Consider the following 20,880-nt stretch of genomic DNA (forward strand, 5'->3'; position numbering starts at 1 on the left):
CTCATTAGGCTAAACTTATGGGAAAACAATTGCTCTGAAGAAGAGAATCTGTTTGATTTTAGTTCCTATTTATAGAGTATCTTTAGACCAGGAACAGCTCTAAGCCTTCAGTGCTTCAGACCCTGAACCTACCTTGTCTTCATGGGCAGGTGTTCTCTGATGGAAGTGTCACAGAAGTTCAGATTCCATGTGATAATTTCCTTATATATGAATATCATAAATCATGAGCAATGCTGTCATTTTTAAAAAGAGATTATTTTATACATAGAAGACCAGTTAACACATTTTAAGCAATGGCAATGCTGGTATTTCCTGGTTTTCAGAGATGGGCTGAACAATGGTTTCCCATGGTAGAAGCTTTGCTGTAAATGTTTCTTCTGGTAATGTAATTAGGAAGTATTGGCTCCAGTTATTGTAACTTAAACAGAACATGTTGTCCTCAGCAAACTCATTAAACAGGCATAGCCTTGTCTAAAAGGAAAACAGGGTCATATAGTGTTTCCATGGAAACTCAGTTAAAATTCAGATTTGTGGATATGAGCATGATCAGCACTACAATCTAAACTCATTGAATTAAAGAAATCTTAGTTGTGAAGTCAACCCAGTGTAAAAGTATCTGTACACATGCAAGAGTCAGAGCCTTCCATCCCTACAGATGCTTTCTATCTGCACTTTAAAACAGAATAAAGCAGGGAAACTTGTATGAGACCCTTATCTTTTTGCTTTTTGTGGCCATTTGTGCCATTTTAATACAAAAACATAAATAAGAAAAGAACCTAAATCTTTTAAAATATACTTTATTGGAGTTTGTTATCATTTACTGCAACTCTAATGTGTGGTTTTGATTTCCTTTTATTTTAAATAAAAGTAAGGAGGATTTTTCCCTTAGTGTAGGGCATATCAGCCCTGTACTCTGAGCAAATGGAGAAGATAATGTTTGCTTCCATTATAGGTGTGCTGAGAAGATTTAGTAATTCTGGAAATTATGCTCCAGCACTCTTTTTGTAAAACAGCAGAAAAATAAAGCATTGATTGAATTTGCCTTAAGTAGGAAATTAAGTCTGTTTTATAAATGTATTGTAGCAGAACTTCTAGGAGAAAATTTGCCATTTATAAAGGTCTACATTCTGGAAAGTGGTATTTCAAAGTTATTTTGAAGTATATATATCATATATGATATATCATGATATATCATTAATATATCATATTCCTATATCTAGGAATATAATAGAGACTTCAGAATTACAGTCCAACATTTACTGATTGCAGTGTGAAATAAGTGCTTCTGGAAAGCCCATCAGGATCAGCCTGCCTTTGGTATGTGCCTCAACAGCTAAAAAACCCTGGCCTTGTAAGTCAAGAAGGGTTTGCCTCTATAGAACAGCACAATCTCTGGGAAGTCCTGCCAAGAGTCCTTCCTTTGAGCAGTTTTTTCAGGGGTTTTGTGTTCTCCATTCTGGAAGGGGCTTCATGTTCTCATCCTGAGCTGGGCATCCCATAACCCCCACAGACCCCAGTGAGCCCTTAGCAATGCTCAGCACCTTCCAGGTAAAACCCCAGGCTGAATTTGCACCCATCAGGCTACTTATTAACAAGAGAAGCTATTTTGTATGATAAATCCTTAGTTTAATGAATAATCAGACATCTCCCTTTCAGAAACCTTCCTGATTTATTTCAAAGCTATTACATTAAAGAGGATTACATTTGGTGCCCATTATATTGATTTCCCTCAAAACTCACAATTTATACTTCTAAAATATGCCTTAAGACTGTATTGACAGCTAAATCCTGCTAATCATCAGTATATAAATTATAATAGACTACTTGTTGAAGCATCTGGATAGCAGTTTATGTGAAGTATGGTCCATTTGTACTTTTATTGTGAAAGTCATGTCAGCACTTACACTATTTCCAGGAGTTAATAACTCACCCAAAGTTCAGTTATGATCATGATTTGGCACACAGGTCTTGGGCAATGCTGACATTTTATTAAAAAACTTTAAAAGTGTGTGAGTGCCTTCTAATTTTATCCCTCTCAACATTTTTAAAAGCATTATTTCTTTGGAGTATTTTCTTGAAGTTCAATTAAAAGCATTTGTTAGTTTTGTATTTGGACATAAGTTGGTCAGTATATTACTCTTTGTATTTTGTGGCTTTAAAGAGGTGATTTCGTATTTTTCTAATGAAGAAAATAAGCTGTTGGCTAATTTTCAGCAGTATGAAAACACCTTCTAATACACCATATCTGCCCTAAGCAACCATCTCTGCTGGTACTTAGGCAGGCTTATGTAGCAGTTCTGAAAATGGTGATTTCTTATTTTTCCTGAAATCTGGTAAGACAAGTAAATAGAAAGCTGTCATTCCACCCCTGATTGCTTGGCCTCTTGAATGGCATTAGCTGTTTTCCAGTTCATGGGCATGAACTTCTACACATTAAATAAAGCAAAAGATAAATTATTTTCCCCAATACAGGTCATTGCTGAGAATATACTTAACACTTCTTGGCCATGTTTCAAAATTGTGGCAATAAAATGTTCTTACAAAATAAATTTAAGTAAACGTGAAAATGTTCAGATTACAGCCAGTGTTAATCCATAGTTTTAGAAACTGACTTTCAAGTGAGGTATTTGTAATATACTGAACACATCTTGAAAGATGGTGTTTCTTTTTATTTAAGTCATAAAAAGTAGGAGAATACGAAAGAGAAGAAAATTTATATTTCAGTATACTGGAAAATCTCAGTGTTATTAGTCTGAGATTGCTTTCTATTCCTGACATGGTTTAAACCTCCAGTTCAGGAGATTCCAAGAATGCCAGTTTATAGCTCTAATGCTAATTCCTATTTTGCTGAAACAAGATGCAACTGTGTTCTTTTCTACACAGGTATTTAATAAAAATACATTTTTGATCCAAAAATGAAAAAAGCAGGCACACAAATCTGCTTTTGCAAATACTCTTCATGGAAAAGTTTAAAATCTGTGTCTTTTGCTGTTACTGTTTTTTAAAAATTGTTCAGTAAAAGACACAAACTAAATGAGGTTGCAAATCCACCTGTGTTATTTTCTTTGAACTTGGAACTGCAGAACACCATGGTGCTACTCAATTTCAAACACATAAAGATATGTGCATTTAGTCTTTTGGACACAGAATTTTTTTATCCTTTCCTAAAACTGTAGATTATCACCACGTGGTTAAACAGCAAAAACATTGTTAAAGTAGTGATCTTAGGAAAATGAAAACATGAGAACTATTCTGGAGCATTACAGTAAACATTTCATTTATGAATCACCCAGTAGATATGCTGTTGAAAGGCTGGAGATTTTTATTCATTATGGGGTCCTTCTGATGTATTATTTGACTTCAAGTAACATGACTCATAGTTTCAGCAATTCAAAGTAATTTGCTAATCACAGGATAGCACAAACAGTTTGTAGAGATTATCACTATTTTTGTTGTTATGACTCAGTAAATGAGATCCAAGGCTTATTTCCAAATGATGTGGTTTGATGAAATGTCAGTGTTTGCTCATTCGGTGGCCCAGGCCTGGTTTGACTAATGAGATTCCATATATTCATAGACCTTGTATGGACACAAATCCCCTGGTGACAGGAGCAGACAGGGAGCGGTTGATGCTCAGTGTGTTCTGTAGGCAGGAAATGTTGGATTGGGTCAGATCCCTCCCCCTGGAGGGGGGGACTGGACAGAGAACTCATGTGTTCACTTTGCTGTGGTTGCCATTATATTTATCTTCAATGTCTCCAAAGTATTCTGTGTCTGGCAGCAGCACAACTTGTACCCATTCTGCTATGACAGGATTGCAGTTTGGGAGGGGGACACCACTTTGGAAATTACGATAGAAGCTTTGACCATGTCTGAGATCAGCCTTCTCACAATGCTGAGAAATGTAGAAACAAACTTGTTTTGTTAACCTGCTCAGGTAGTAGCCAGAATCAAGCTTGCAAATAAAACATGATCAAGGCTTGAATGTGTTGTGTTTTAGTCACAAGTGGAAGCAGAAAGTCTTATATATCCTAAGAGAATCCGGTCACAGGATATTCAGATAAATATCCCAATTTCTGGCTCTTTGTCTGGACTTCGAGCCTCTTAGAGTTCCTTAACTGCCAGCTTGAAACCACAGCCTTTTGGCTGAGATGGAAAGGTAACCTGGCTGTGCTGCTCTGAACTCGGACCTCAGCTGTGAGAAGTAAAGCTTTTTCTGAGAACTTGACAAGTCCTCGATCTTCCCTTAAGATTTGTAAAAGTGCTTACAAATCCATACTGTTCCTATTTTTCGTTTCAGTCATGGGTAGTACTCAAATAGCAAGAAAACCCTATAAAACTAAAAAATGGTTGGGGAGTTATAAAAATACTCTCACTGCTTCATTATTTTAGCATTACTGTGGTCAGATTTCAATCTTCACATGCTTCCTATACCGTTGGAATTCAGAATTATTTGTCAGAGCAGTGGCCGTGCTAGGAGATTCTGGAAGAAAGTTGAAGGCTCATAAGAATTCATAAAAGCTCTGCCACCAGCAGAGTTTCCTCTGTGATGATTCTTGCCTTGTTTCTGCAGGCTGCTGAAACTTCCTGAGGCTAAAAGTAGTACTACTCGTCTTTGCTTTTGGGGTTTTTTTGGCTCACTTTTTATTTTCTTTTGATAATGCAATGAGCCAGGTGTCAGTAGGTGTCAGGTATTTTCTAAAAGTCACAGGGAGGATCCTCCAGACACCAGGCAGGGCTGAGCTGTGCCCTGCCTCACCCTTTTCAAACTGGGCCACCTAAGCCCCTCCTTTATGCTGTCACTGTACTTCTTGTATTACTCAGGAACAAGGCACCTCCCTGTCCAGCAAAGTGCACTCAGTGTTAATTTTCATACCTAGGGTTACCTTCCTCCAGGCTTATGAGAGGCTTGTTTTAGGGTGTTTTGGGTTTTTTAAAAAGTTACAGATGGATTCTCAAGTACCTCCCTTGAGCTTTGCTCCTGGTACACAAAGCTGATCCTGGGGTAAGTGAGCAGAATTCTGTGGGAGCCTTTGTCACAGTGTTGGCAGAACATCAGCTACTGTCCTGTAAAGTTTGGGATGCAGGATGATTGTCTCAATGCTAATTTACACATAACCTGTTTCCCTCCAACATCCCCTCTGAAGAATCCTGAAAAGGCAGTGGACTTCCAGTCACCAGTGTCTATATTTTTTTAAGTTTACACTCAATTTATATTCTTTTTGAGTTTCCTCCTTGCTCCTGCTGCTACTTCATTAGTCCTGCAGAAGGAAGATGTGTGTCAGGGAGGCAGAGGGAGTCTGGTTTTTGATGATGTTCACAGACTGCCCTCCGCAGTTCAGTTTGTCAGGGCTTGGCTGCAAACCAAGCCCTTCAGCTTTCCCTGGTGCTTTGAGTTTGGATGAACTTCGGCCTCCCAGCAATCATCATCCGGCTCCCCTTTCAGCTTGGCCTCCCAGCAGCTTCCCAGCATCTCCTCCCCTTCTGCTCCAGCTTGGCCTCCAGGAAACACCATTTCCTACTGCCTTCCTCTGGCTTGGTAGTCTCCATGCACACATCATCTTCCACCACTAATTCTAAAAATCTTCTGAAGTAAGCAGCAGGCTCGAGGTTCCTGAGTAAAGAGGCAGAAGTTCTCTCATTTAAGGGGAATTCACTCATTTGCATCCCACATCACAATATCTCTGATGAAAGAAGTAGTCTTTGTGTTGCTAAATCTTATGCGGTCAAAACTGTCTCACATAAAAAACTTAATAATTAAATAGGACTTAAAAATGTCTCTCAGTCATTCCACTTACTTGATGACAAAAAGATAAAGGTAAGATACCATAAATAATACAATATTTTTTTCCAGCTTATTGTTTAGAATCCAAAACTAGGTGATAGTTTGCACTTTGAGATATTTTGTGTTTGACACTATATCAGGCTCTGTAGCTCAAACTGAGATGGAAAAGTAGGTGAACATTTACATCAATTTCAAAGGATTTAATAATAAAATATTTGTAAAGCATTAAAATAATTTTAGAGTATTTAAACATGCAATGGACATATTGTAGAGTAAACAAGAAGGTTCCATGTCAAGAAACAACAGAGAAAGTCGTAAAAACATTAGAAATTGTCCCTGAGTTAAATAATAAACTATTAGAAAACCACAACACAACAAAACAACTCATTGCAAAGGACAGTGTCTGAAAAATAATATCCAAATGTAAAACAGATACCTTACTTTTGCTGAGGTAGGAGCCATATTTTATCATAAGAAAAACAGAAGAAGGTGTATAAGTGCTCAATAGTTCAGCCCATTTTTTATCAATTTGGCTCTTTTATCACAGGCTACCCATAACAGCTCACTATGAGGATGGCTGGTGTCACCACCCAGGACTCAAACTGCCTGATGCTTTCAGGCATAAGCTTGTACTTTCATATATGTAAAAAATAGCCAGACTTAAAGTATTAGGCTGATTTTTGTTGTTGTTGTTTTGGGAGTGTTTACATCAGAGTCAGTCATTCCAGGTAATAAAACCAATATATTTTTCATGTTATAATATAATTCTAAAGATCTTCTCTTTGAAGAGAGGAACTGAAAACGATGAGCAGGGGTGGGAAGAGGAAAGGGTAGATAAAAGGGGAAAGATCACTGAGAGGGAAGCTGAGTATGTGTGGAGTTTGGAAAGGTGAAACTGCATTTTACTGTGCAAGTGAAAATGAAACTGAGAGCAGAAGCAGTCTGAGAAGTGCCCAAGTCCCAAGTGCTTGTTCACATTTTTATATATCCTGCGTATGACATGGAATGACTGCCACTGGGAGAACAGCCATGTTGGGTAATACTGGAGCATAACTATGTTACTTAGTACATAACTATATAATTGTCTATAATAATGTCTACATAACTGTGTTATAGATAGAGAGGTCTTGTTGGAATACCTCTAATTTGTTAGCTAAGACTTCCCGGAATGAGGGGAGAAAAATATCTGGATTTTATTTTTAACTATTCTAAATAAAACACCTATGTCTTACAAGGTTTTTTATCATCTTTAGTGATAGGTGGGAATCTTCTATTAATCTGCATTGGCTGTTCTTGACAGTTACGTTGTTTGTTTCTCAGGATTGAGCACTGGGCTGTAGAGTTAGTGTCTCCTTTGGCTGAGCTAAATGCTGAAGACAAATTTTGAACTGAAACAGATTTAGAGTATAAATAGAAGGGAAATCAACTTTTTAAAAAGTATTTAAGTGTGTTCTGGAATATTTCACATGTAGTTATTAGATATTTTAAAAGATGATAATCAGAGTTAATACTAGTAGGGAGAAAGAAGATAATTTTAAATAGTCTAAGCCCAATACACAAAGGTGATACAGATTGAAAAATAATCCTGCTACAAGTCTGTGTTCAACATTTCTTATTTTGAAGCCAAGTTAAACCTCATTTAAGATAATTCCATCTGAAATAGGAGGCTAAAATGTCCTTAAGATTTTAGGCATCTTTTATATATGAGAGAGAGACTTAATCTCTACTGTATTCCATGGGAGAAGGAATGGAGACCTTAAGATATTTTTGTAACCTTGCTGATCTAGTGCTTATATACTGTGTAATAGTGTATAGGTATTTCAGAGAATGGAAATCCCTTTAGCTTTTGCTACTTTTTCCTATAATCATGTATTTGGAATCCATTTGTCAGGTTTGTAGGGAGACTCAGCTCCTCTCTTGCCTGAAATAAATCAGTCTAATCTATTTTCCTCTCGCATTTTAAGTAGGAAATTATTCTTTTTCCTCAGAACCTAAGAAGGATTCTAATTCTTTGCACAGAAGTAATTTGCTAAGGAAGGATTTCCTTATCTTCCTGTCTATTTGCTTAACCATGGAGATTGAAAGGAACACAAGCAATCCTGATCTATTCTCAGTACTTATTTGTTTTGCTTCGTGTTTGCCTTGATACTAAGCAGCCCTGAGCCATGCAGCATTTGAGCACTTCCCAGTACTTCCATCTGAAAGCAGCCCACTGAGAGAGTGAAATATTACCTTCAGCCATGGAATCGATGCGCAAGGAAATTACTTATTTAACAATAATTATCACTGAGCCAACAATTTATCTTTGTCCGTCTCAACCATCTGTTATTTCATAGGGTCTGCACTACAAAAATAGCAGCCACTTTATTAAAGAGAGAGAAGAAATCTCAGGGAGTTAAATAACTGTTTTCTGTAGGCAGAATTAAAAGTTTTTATTTGCATCACCTAAGTAAATTCGCTAATGTGACTAAAACAAAAGATTGGATTTGCAATATTTGTTTGAAATGATACATTTTCTGTTACATGACACAAAGCACCCCTCTCTCAGCTCCCACCAATTGTTCTCCTGCCTGCCCTCAGCTCCAGCCCACCCTCCTCTGTGACATTGGAGAAAAGGCAGCAGTGAACACAAAACTCCTCTTTTCCTGGCTGAACAATTTTTATCCTTTGGCCATTTTGGTTGAACCAAGCCTGCAAATGTGGAAGAATCTTTTATACTTTGAAGTGTACGTTCCACACAAAAGTCAGTTAGAGTTTTTGTTATTTGTGGCAGTTTCTGGGTACCTTCCCAAACAAGATTTAGAAAAATCTCAGTGCAATTTCAGCTTTTTAATCTAAATCTCTGTGGTAACTGTTACACCCAGAAGGCTAAACTAGGAATTAGAGACATGGGAGATATAATTTTGAAGTTTTCCTGTTTCTTTTTCCCCCCTCATGTAGGCAGTTTGTAAAACACAGATTTAATGGTGGTTTGAAGCACAGATATTTTGTTCAGAAGTTGTCAAGTGCTGAAGGATTAGGGTTTGCTCAGGAGAATGTAATGGCTCAAAAACCTTTTGAAGTATATTTGAATAGCTCTTGTGGCATTAAATGACCAGTCAAAAAAAATGTCATCTGGTCACAAAGTTCTTGAAAAGTTCAGGAGGGGGAAAAACCTGCAGAAGTGCTTTAGTATCACATGAGGGGTTGAAAAGAAAGTAATTTCCTATACCTTAACACTGTTAATTCTTTCAAATCTGGAGGCATTCAAATAATTTTCAGCTGAATTTTAGGAACTATTAGTAATTTCCATTAATTATATATTATATAGGATATAGAATATTTAGAAGCTGTGACAGGGAAGATCCTGTGTGGAATTTTGCAGGGAACAATTTGTAAATAAGACAAAACTGTGAGATTAAAATCTCATATTAAGATAGACGTCTCAAAAAAACTGCCTAATGCTGTTTTCACTGTGCCATGTTTGGGAGATGTGTTCTCTCCTCCTACCCTGCAAGCACAGGTAGAGATCACAGAGTCATTAAATGGGAGAAGACCCTTTGGATCATCAAGCCCAACTGTAAATCAAGTCCAGCCAACACACACTTGACATCATGTTCATTCTTTAGTACCAAGCCAAAGGATTTCAAAACTAATTGAGGAATTATTTCACAAGGGGAATATGTTAAAATGTTGCTGTGGTAATGTTGTATTACCTTGACCAGAGTGGATGGTAATTGTTTTACCCTCATAAATGGCATTGTGCCTCAGAGATTAGTGATACAACTCTTTTTGAAGTAAGGTTGAGAAATAAACTGATTTCTTTTTTTAAGGCAGGCAGTAGCTAACTTGATAAAGCCTATACCTTCAGTTTCTGCACAAATTACCCTGCTGCTGAAATTGTGGAATCTACTCAAGTGGGAGCAACCTCAATATTTCTCACTTGCTTTTATTTTCCCTCACAGTTTGTCCAAGAAAGCATCAAAAATCTTTGAGTTGCTGCTCTGAAACCAAACCTGCAGCTGCCCCTTCTCATCCTCATGGAGAGGGAGGCTGTGCATTTCACAGAAATTAATCCCAGCATTTCAATTGTTGTTCTGCTGCAGCATTCCATTGTGGCTCAGTGAAACATGCACATGGAACTTTTTACAGATGAGCTTTGCTGTAATTCTCCTGTTACTGTTTCAGACTCTGTTGTGTGGTAGGTTTTGTACAGGACACAGAACACTCTGTGCATATTGACTCTCTTTGTAAGGAAGGTTCTGAGCTGTAAAGTTACCACTTTTCTACAAAACATTCACACTTAAATCAGAATCATAATTTAGAGTGGGAGGGATCTCCTGTCCTCCTCCGGTCCAAAATCCTGCTCAAATTTATATATACATATAATTTCATTAGAGGAGAACAAGAGTTTTACCTCTTTAATTAATATTCATTACACTTCCATTACCTTTCATTAACACTTTTCAAGAACAGCAGTTTTCTGGGTGCTGTATCTCTAAAAGTGTGAACTCCAGAGGGCTGAGCTTATCAGGACCTTAAATGAGCAACATCTGAGTACAGTGCCCACAGCTCTGTACAAGAACATGAGATTGACCCTTCCCATGCTGACACAGCACCCAGAAGTGATGTGATTGCCTTGGGGAAAGTTCCTGAAAGTGTGTGTGTGTTTTTTTGTCTGCATTTCAGAAGAAAAAAAAAGCAGGTAGGATGTGCTGGGAATTAACCCAAAGGCAAGCAGTAGATGAAGCAAATGTGCTGCTTGGCTGTCAAAGAGCATCTTCTCATGGACCATAACATTAATTCCTAGGTAATAAAATGTAGCTGGAGAGTCTCCTCTAGTGTTTATTCAAAAGGAGAACTGGATTCCTTTTCTCGCTCTCTGAAGCAAAACCATCCATGAGTTACAGATAGTAGAAAAATATTTATAACCTGTTCACATAAGAAAATTCCTGATGTAATTTCACATCCCATTGTATCAGTCCATTACAGATTTCATTTCACATACTTTTTCCTACCTGCTAACACAGAATCAAATATGTGCATGACATCAGTGTGTGTGCATTTGCAGAAGCAAGTACAATATCTAAATGTAAATATGTTTTTAAACTATTCCTGCTGTAGGCCCTAGAGGAGGAATGAATAAATGAAATTTCGTTCAGTTTTCCAAAACAACTTTTTTTTGAGGCCTTGTTTTTAAAACAAACCATTACTTTTCTACGAGTTAGATCTTCAGACTTTTAAAGCTTTTTTGAATTCTCTCAGTTTAGGCAAGTGAAACCAGAAGAATCAATTGCTTTTGGAGCTTCTGCAAACCTCAGGGCTTTATATTGCTCTTCAATAGAAACAGTGATAGGAACATCAGACCAGGATGGAAGGAAGGTTCACTGATACTTGGAAAAACATAATCCCACCTGAGATTATGAGAAAAATATAATTTAAACCAGTAGTGTCTTGTATAATGATTTTTTTAAATTGCAATGCATTATCATTAATATAATTAAAAAAAAATTGATATCCAGTAAGATTTGTCGGATAATTCCCTTTTACAGAATTACACATAATACTCTTAACTTCCATTTTTTTCAAATTCATTTTCAATGCTTCTTTTGTTCCACTGATAATTTATGGATTAAATGACCTCAAAACAAATCATCGCTTGAAGTGTCAACCAACATTTTCATGTTGTTTCAGCAAATCTTCATGGGTTTCAGTAGAAAACACATTGTGTGGGTTCCCTACAGCTGTTATATTGGTACTAATGAAATATAAACGAAATTGGTGTGAACATAAATATGTTCAGCTAGTGGTTCTTTGATATTAACTATGGAGATATGCAATTTGAATGTGTTTTTTTTTTGTTTGCCATGTGTATTCTTCACACTATACAAGCATCTTTCTGTTTAAATAGTTTAAAATATGACTGTATGGTCTCTTCATTAGTTGTGGTTTTTATTTTAGGGTTTAAATTTCTCTTGTCATAATGCAACCTTTTCTTCCTGACTTATTTTAAAGAAAAATTTTAAAAGAATTAAGCATGCTGGGTTTATTTTTTTTATTTTTCTCTTTCCCAGCTGTAGGTATCCAGATGAAACTTGAATTTTTCCAGCGGAAATTTTGGACTGCAAGCAGACAGGTAATTTTAAATTGAAAGTTTCTTTGTCATTGAATCCACAACAGTTTTTTAACTGTGGAAGTGCTGATCTTGTCAGAAGCAAACTATTGTAAAGAAACAATGTATTTGAAGACTTGCTCTGGTTTTACATTTGGATACAGAAAAGGAGAATTCAGTGATGAAGAGCAGTTTTTTGATTTTTGGAAGCAATTTGAAGGTTTTATTTTTTTTAGGCCCCAGTACATAAGGAATTACTTTGTTGTAAATGGTTTTTCTCCCTTAGAGAAAGTCTAAACAGTAAACAGAAGTGTGGAATTTGTTTCTAGTGATAGCAGAATCATGGCTTCTCACCTAGGTTTTCTCTCTAGCACTAAGAAATCAGGTCAATTAACAAAACTACATTACTGAATCATGGTTGACACTCACAGTGCTCAATAAACTTTACCTAAACCATTCAGGGATAGAATTTGTACTCACTGAAGAGGATAATCAGGTACTTTATGAGGATTAGGAGATGCCATCCCTGGTTTGAGAATCGATTGGAACTGTGCTGTTACAGAAAATAAACTCTGCCCCCACCCCTGCTGGAGAATCTTCTCTCATCTATGAATGGCCTCAAAGATTTAGAGTATGGAGGAGAATCTGGTGTTTAAAGCAGCTGAAATTGTTACAGTGTGAATGAACACTTTCTCTGCATAGAGGAACAGAACACATTTGGTGAACAACTCAAAAGTTTACTAGTCATTTTTAGGATTAATTTAGATAAAGATGTAATCAATATCATCTCCTTTAAAATTTTGCTCATATGAATTTATATAAAGTGGTTTTTTTAATCATCAAATAGAATTGAAAATATTCATTTTTTTTTATCCTCTGTAGTGTGCATCTCTTGATGGCAGATGTGCTATAAGTTGTGATGATGAAGTAAGTATTTAACAGATTTTTTTTCCATTGTATACCTCTACTCCAGTAGAAGATACATTTAAGATGAATTTAATTTGAATATCTCATTGTACATTATGGTCTTTGTCACCTTGTAAATATTACACTGTTTGGATAGTGAGACTTTTTTTATGCCTGTTTCAGGTACCCACTGAATTACAAGGCTGACTCCAGTACCTCAAATATGTGTTGCAATAATTTCTGCTTTGTGAATCCAGTTTGGGAAATAATTTGAAGCAGTGCTAAGGCATTTGTTTACCACTTTATTGTTAATGAAAAAAAAGCCACTAGCAGTTTAAAGTCTTTAGCTGGACAGCAGCACCATACAACCACATGTAGAAATTTAGTATAGTGTGGACATTGCTGATTTAGAGATTCCAGACTTTTTCTTCCTGACAAAACACACTTTTGATAGGACTCAAACAAATATCACAGCTCCTCTGGTCAGTCTGTTGACTTTCACAGCTTCTCTCAATGGCAAGAAGATATCTGCTGAACATTTACAGTATAAATTAAAGCATTTTAAAGTAAACATGAAGACATTAATGCAAATTGAATGGGACAATAGTCAATAAATATTAATTACTATTAATAATAATATGATAATTGTAAGTATAATTAAAAATAAAGAGAGTCAAGTGATGAGTGTATGATACCTTTGATCCAAAAATAGAGAAACCCATTAATTAAAAATCCTGGGGTTTTTCTTGAGAGCTTTGAATTTGCTCATTTATTCTTGTTTTCCTGATGCCTCACATTTTATTTTCATGTTCTGTTTTCTTTCTATTTCATTTTTGGTTTCTTAAGCCACGTTACATTCCATTACTGTTATTGTATACTGGAGCTGTGAAAAATACATAGAGGACTTGAACTGCATCAAAGTTTCTGTAGTTCAGATGTGTTCTCAGACCTCAGTTAACATTCTTGCTCTGTTTATTCTGGACTTCATGCCTACAGTTTTACAAGCTCAGGGACTCTCCACCTATGGAACGTTCCCTTGAAATCTGAAATTCACTGAACTTGAACCTTTGGGCAAACCTGAGCATAGTTCCCTTCCAATGCCTGTGAAACATTGTGAATTAGAGCTCTTTCATACAGCTGTAGTCTATGCAAATGCTATTATCCAATACATAAAACTTGTATCAGAAATCTGAGATTCACTAGTAATGAGTAAATGCATTCTGCTGCCCTTTGTCCATGCTAAAGTTAAATTACAAGCTGTTTCTTTCACACAGTAGTAATACTGGAAGTTATTTATCTTGCTGGCAAGTGGTGAATGAATGGTTCTGAATGAATATTTTTTTTTCCTAGTTAATATTTCTAAAATGGATTGAAATAGAAACCCTCTTATCTTCACATTCCACAAAAAATATATAGATTCCATTTATTGCATAATGCCTGTTTCCAATAACAGTGCTAAAAAAATCATATATTTTATAGTTCTGAACTGGGCTAGTGAATAACTGAATCTTAGAGATTTGAGACATGGCCACTAATTCTTGAATTGAGCCAGTCTTTTCCCAACAGCACATAAGCCATAAACTATGAAATTAAGCCTATACTTTTTCTTGTCCAGCATGACTTCTTTTGTTTATTTTCTATACTATGGAGAAATGTTGTTTCTAAAGCAGTATCTTTAGATTAATCTTTCATGCACGAAGGCTGCAAATATGTATCCTCAAAAGATCTCAGTGTTGACTTAGCTCCTCTCCTGGTGCCGTCAGTGGGAGGTTTCAGGCTGGCTTTGGGGAGAGCAGAGCTGTGCGGTTGGAGGCTGAATCTGAAATTCCATCCTTCACACACCACTGGGCTTGAGGAGCTGCCTCTTCTGAGTGCATCAGCTCTGCTCAGTTCCTGCCCAGCACCATCAGCTTTTCACATTGCATTTGCCAGCTTTGGGCTTTCTGGCAGATCAAAGGTAGAAAATTAGTTGTTTCAACTTCCTTTCTGTCAGGTTTTCTGTCACTGGGCTTACCTGTAGCTTGGGTTCTCCTCTTAGAATGAATATCCTGCATTTGCATTAGGGAATGATGTTCATTCTCAACTTTTGCCTGTTTCAGCTTCAGCTTTTTTTAAAACCTCCACTTCGAGCTAGCATTTCTGCAAGTTTCTCCTCTTTGGCCCCTCAGGACAGTGCAAATATGTGGCCAGAATGAGAATCAGGCGCATCTGAGCTTCTCTGGAAACATCAGACTGCATTTTCACATCTTGCACAGCTACCACTGCATGGGGCTGCTTTCCCCCCTAAAACAGCACAGTGATCTTGCTGGATGTGCAGAGCATAGCAGAAGGCATAATTTGTCATATTTCTGTAAAGCCCATTTGCTGCAGGAAAGGTTTTCAATCAAAAACAAAGCCTGGAGGATTCCTGTATTGAAAGCCATTCTGCTTATTGTTTCCTTTTATACAAATGTCATGGAAAATTCAATAAGCAAAGATAAAAATGTTGCTGATTTAGACCAACAATAGAAATACAATAAAGATTTAACACTGAGATAGTTATTTGGCAAGCCTGAGGAGAAACTGAGTTATATCAAGGTTTCAGGGTTTGAGTTAAACCTCATGTTTAAACTCTGAAGTGCGGTAATTAGAACTTTGCCTGTAGCAAGTAATTCTGTGAGGTTAAAATGGTGCATGTGTGTGTGGAGGGAAGCTCTGATTTGGCTTTACCTTGTTTTATACAGTTCAGACGTCTGACCTACCAAAAGCTAACAGTCCTGCCTCTAAACCCAGTTCCCAATTAAAAATACAATTTGAAAAGCTTTAGGAGACCGGTGGGGCCTCTTTTACAGAAGTTTCTGGCCCCATCCCCCAATGAACAAATTAAAAAATACTGCCTGGTCCCCTGTTGGTTCTGCAGGCTGACACTGTGTTTTCATTAATACATCGTTAGGGTAATGACATTGTGCTGATGTTTTTCTCCAAATACAGGAGAAGCCATCAGGAGCACTGAAGTTCTCTGCCTTTGCAAACTTTGCTATAAGGAAAACTTTTAAGAAGGGATTATGAAACCACAAAATGTTGGTTTTTATGTTTGTTTGTAATTATATTATATCCTCCCATTCTGTACACATCTTTGTTTAGTTTTGCATGAAAAAAGCATACAAATTGAATTGGATGATATCCCATGACCAAGACAACACTTATTTTGAATTTATGTAAAACCTTAAAAAAACCTGAAAGTTTTACCCATTTAGAATTGGCTTAGAAGTTAAGTATATAATTAACTTAATGCTGTGTCCTACAATCAAAAATTAAAATAGTATTTTACTATTTTTCAGACAATCAACTGTTACCTAATAGATAACAATGGGTTTATTTTAGTGTCTGAAGACTATCAACAGGTAAGTGTAAGATTTTTGTTGAGACTTCTCATGTAATATATTAATCTAAAATTACTTTTTTTTAAAACAGGCCAACAGCTGAAAATAGTAAGGAATTAGCAACATAAAAAGAATTCCTCTACAAAGAATGTAAGCTTTATTGTCACTGGAACTCAGTTTCTTTCTCCCACTGGAGCAGGGTCTGTTCTTAAACTCATAAATGTTGTCTTTAAAGACCTTTCTTCCTGAAGAAGTGTCTGTCTTCTGTAAGAGACTTTTACTCCAAGAAAAAAAAATCCCTGTGCCATTTTTGTCACATGGAAAGGTTGGGAAGGGAGAGGGGGAGGACACAGAGCTTTTACATTCAAACTTAAGATAATGAGATTTTGCAGAGCTGTTGGCTGAGGAGTTTGTTTTCTGAAGGGGATCATAGTCATTGAAGGATTAAAATTAAGCACTCAGCATCACAATGGAGAGGACAAGAAATATGATTATCACAGAATCATAGAATGTTTTTCTCGATCCTGCAAACCTTGTGAAGGAACCATCACCATTCTCATTAACTTTTGCCTGAAAACTGCTGGGATGGTTCCCCAGTCATGCCAGGATTGTCTGAAGTTGAATTGTTTTATGTGTTGGGACTGTGAATAGGAATAGCCACACTCCTATTTAGCCCTCAGCTGAATTAAATTTGTTATGATGAGCATGACCTAAGAAATACACTCGTTATGGAATAATGATACCCTGAAAACCTGTTTGTCTATTTCCCCTTTAGTTGTTACTATTTACAGAGGCACAGCTGTGACTTGTGCCAGTGATTGGCCAGCTCATAGCTGGCTGTGGCCAGTGATGATTGGGAAGAGATGTTTCTTTTGGTAGTCACCTGATAAAAGCCATTTCTATTCCTGTGAATAGTATGGACAACTGTTGCACCAGAAATGTGCAAATGCTGGAAATGTATTCTGACCTGTTTTATTAGTTAAACGTGTCCAAGTCAAAGAGGGGTAGCTGAGAAGTCTCTATGTTTATGTAAATTTATAATAAGATTACATTAGTGTATGTCTACGTTATATATAGTGTGTATACAGGCTGTTGTGGGTAGAGAAGGAGTAGAGAAGTGGGATGATGCCTTACCAATTCCTGACCTATCTGGGGTTGCTTCAGCGCTGTTTTTCTATCTATCAGCTTTCCAAACATGACCTGAACTGCTCCAAGAATCAGGTTTGTGGGGCAGAGTAATTCTTCTGCATTGCCACTAAATCCTGATGTATTAAAAAAATGATAACCTGAGTGTAACTGCGTGGGGGAGAACTGGCATTTACAAAGGGAGCTTTTGTGGAGAGAACTGTCACTGAAATGTCTTCATAAGACTGGTGCACAAGTTGACAAATCAGGTTTATTGCTATCTAAGGCTATGTGAGGCATTTATGGTTTGGAGTTTCTTGACGTTGCCTGCCTCTCCAATCGTTTGGGTAATCTTTCTTCATCAGTCAGCCAGGGCTATTGAAGCTGGTATTTTTAGTCATGTTCCTTGTGTTTCTAGGAGACTTTACATACCCATATGTTTTGGAAAATGTTCCAAGGTTCCCCTGAGGAAAGGAAGGGGGGGAAAAAAGGCAATGCTTGCCTTTTAGGTGGAGGAATGCCTTTTTTTAGCTAGGGCTGTAACTTTTCTGCCTGCGAACTCCCAGGTGCATACTTGAGGTCAGCTAAGTTCCTTGTAATGGAATTGGGGTTTAGTTCATACAAAACCTATGGAATCCATGCAATTTGAGAGTGTAGTGCCCTTTCCCCCTCATAAATTGTGGGATTTCTCCCTTTAAACAATGAAGAGAAATATCCAGTCCTCCTGGGAGCTGAGGCTCTAAAATAAAACAGGTCTTCCCAAGGCAGAAAAGTGCTGTACTTGCAAGATTTTCCACTGTCACATGAATGGCTGCAGATGACGGAGTCACTTCCATCTTGCTGACCAAATTTATAACAGCAATGTTTGTTTTCTCAACAGAGATTTATTTTTATTAGTCCACAAGTACTGAATAGGGACAAAATGAGTAATTCATCAAGCTGAGTGGTTTTAAGTATGAAATGACTCTGAATGGAGTTAAAATTTATAGGATTGATGAAATGTACTGTTCCAGCTCCTTAAACAGGTCATACAGGAATTATAAACAATGTTTTTTAATGACTGTTTATGAAATCCTCTCACAACCTGTTTATATCTTTTTTTTTGAGTAACATTTTAATCACAAGAGTTTGTGATCAGATTAGTGTATTTTCTTTACAAGCTTTAGGTTTGGAAGGCTTTTATTTTTGATATTGGATGTTATATAATGTACCTCAATATATTGTTTAAGCTCTCACATCTGCTCGGGGCAATAATATAATCCCAACGATTTGCCCTGACTGGGAAGTCCTCTTCAGGTTTTATGTAGCAGCAGTCCTGAAAACCTGTCTATGTAGCTGTCAAAGCCACTCTTGCCAGATCCTAGAATATGCCAGTTCAAACTGCATCCAGTGTTGTTTTGTATTTGTCTACACTTTTGGTAATTCCTTGCATTTTCCCCTTACAGACTGGTTACTTTTTTGGGGAGGTTGAAGGGGCTGTGATGAACAAGTTACTAACAATGGGCTCTTTTAAGAGGTAAGAATTAACATTTTATCTCTTAAAAAATGTTCTAACAAAAAATCAAAAGGAAGCCAAGACTGGCAGTGTGGCTGGATTCTCATCGGTACCTCTGTATTTTTTCTGTACAACCAGAGTGTAATTAAATTCCATACACATCCAATATTGAGTATTTGAGTCAGCCTACAGTGAGTTTCTTATTAAACAATGCTTTATTTGACTGCAATGCTAAAACTGTCCTTTTCCTCTTCCCACTGGGCTCAGGTGGAAAAGGAATTGGGCCATGTCTACTACTGAGCAGTTTTAAACAGCTCTCATGCAGAACATTTATGCCATTTTATCATTTTGACCTGTAAAAAGTTGGAGATTGCTCAAGCGAGACAGTCCAAAATGTCCTGCTATTGAAGGGAAAATGTGTTCTCCCAGTTATCCATCTCCATTCACATGCTAACTTACCTTGAACGTGGTTGTGACTATTGACCTGGTCTCACTATCATGGTGACATTCAAAACTAACAGTGATTTTGTGTTGTCCTTTGAAATAAATTGTGCACTCTGAGGAATTAAAAATAAAATTTCCCTTTAACCTGTAACTCACCACTGGAGTCTTCCTGGCTTTCACAAGGTCTAAGAATTGTTCATGTGGTCAAAGAGCTGTTCTGTACCCCTTTGTCCTCTTCAGCACAAGAAAACTCCTTTTATACTTTTTATTTTCCTGTGCATTTCTGGTATGAATAAAAAGACATATCACTGCTGCCATCCATTACTGAGTTTAGTTACTACCTGTGAGGGTGTGTGCACAGCCTCTCTGAATTTCCCTCTGGTTTCTGGGCTTGCTTGGTAAATCAGCTCCCTTAAGCTGTGTCTGTGCATGGCAGCTGAGTACCACCCCCAGTAAATGACTGACCTGAAATGTGAGCATCTAGCACTCATGGAATCATCCCCAATCCTAGTTTTCTGAGGGTGGTGACTTTTTTGCATTTAGCACTACATTTTTAACATATGCTGTAGAAGGAAGTGAAGTAATACCACTGTTTATAGACTGGATTTGGCAATGAAAGGATCTGTTTGGACAAGAGATGAAGCATTTTATTTAATGCAAAGGACAAAATACAGCCAAAACCAAGGGATAATGCTTTAACTTGTCCCAATTTGTTTAGTCCTGCCCAACAAAGCATTTCAAGAAGAACATCTACTCAGTGATGAGTACCACCATTGAGACAACAGCCATAGTTTGAGAGTTATTTTTAAAATGCAGTGGGTGGATCTTTGGACTGGACCATTGGTTAGGATTTTGCTGGTCTTGGACTTCATTATTAGAGATAATGAAGGCATAAGGTCAGTGCAACTGAGCTGCATACTAAAGAAAATGTAAGCACAATGAGCCAATTATTCAACCATGATAAACTGACCATTGCAAATCAGTTAAAGATGGGACAGAAACAAAATGGAATAATTGCAAGTGAACAACTTCCCCTACAGCATATAGCAGCAAAAAAACCCCAACAAATTGTCTTTGAGCTGTGTTAGATGAGGCCTTTAAATAAATTAGTCCAACAATATGAAGAAGAAATCTTTGCTGGTTCTCACAAAAAATAGTCAGATGCATTTACAATATTTGTGAGATTATTAATTTGTCTGGGTGAGGATTGTGTTTTGCTTTTCCAACATTTATTTATATGAGATAAGAGGAAAATAAAAAGGATGCTTGGTTCAGTGGCAAGATCTGTCAGCAGAGGCATTTCCCTGAGAGCACCAAGTGGACCTTGCACACATTGTCATTGCTGCTCTTACCATGGGGGCAAAGCGGAGAGAGAGCTCTGCCATTGCATTTCCTTCTGATAACACCCAGAGCCATCCTTCCCTGCAATTTGCTTCTTACATGGCATGTACAGTCCAGCAGGTGAATTTTGTAACCCTGCCCTGCTGGAGCTGGTTGTGCTCCCTTTGGGGTGAGTGTAGAAGGTTCTGTGGAGCCTGATGTGCCCTGCAGAAGATTTGCTGTCAGCTCCAGCAGCCCTGGGGCTGGGAGTCCCCTCTTCCTCCAGTGCAGAGGTCCGAGTGGCAGTGCCAGTGTGTGCTCCCACCTTGTGATTCCTGCCAGATTCCAGGCT

The 20,880-nt window shown here is 37.4% G+C and overlaps 1 protein-coding gene across 1 annotated transcript in view; it reads left to right on the plus strand.

The window, feature by feature from the left end:
* Positions 1 to 20,880, plus strand: part of CACNA2D3 (calcium voltage-gated channel auxiliary subunit alpha2delta 3) — a 385,100-nt gene that overhangs the window by 331,338 nt on the left and 32,882 nt on the right. The window contains exons 27-30 of the mRNA XM_031058245.1: positions 11,839 to 11,900; positions 12,759 to 12,803; positions 16,103 to 16,165; positions 18,715 to 18,785. Of these exons, the coding sequence (XP_030914105.1) occupies positions 11,839 to 11,900; positions 12,759 to 12,803; positions 16,103 to 16,165; positions 18,715 to 18,785 (241 nt within the window). The remainder of the gene's footprint in view (positions 1 to 11,838; positions 11,901 to 12,758; positions 12,804 to 16,102; positions 16,166 to 18,714; positions 18,786 to 20,880) is intronic.

This window comes from Geospiza fortis, unplaced genomic scaffold (genome assembly GCF_000277835.1).
Source record: "Geospiza fortis unplaced genomic scaffold, GeoFor_1.0 scaffold78, whole genome shotgun sequence".
Classification (NCBI taxonomy): domain Eukaryota; kingdom Metazoa; phylum Chordata; class Aves; order Passeriformes; family Thraupidae; genus Geospiza; species Geospiza fortis.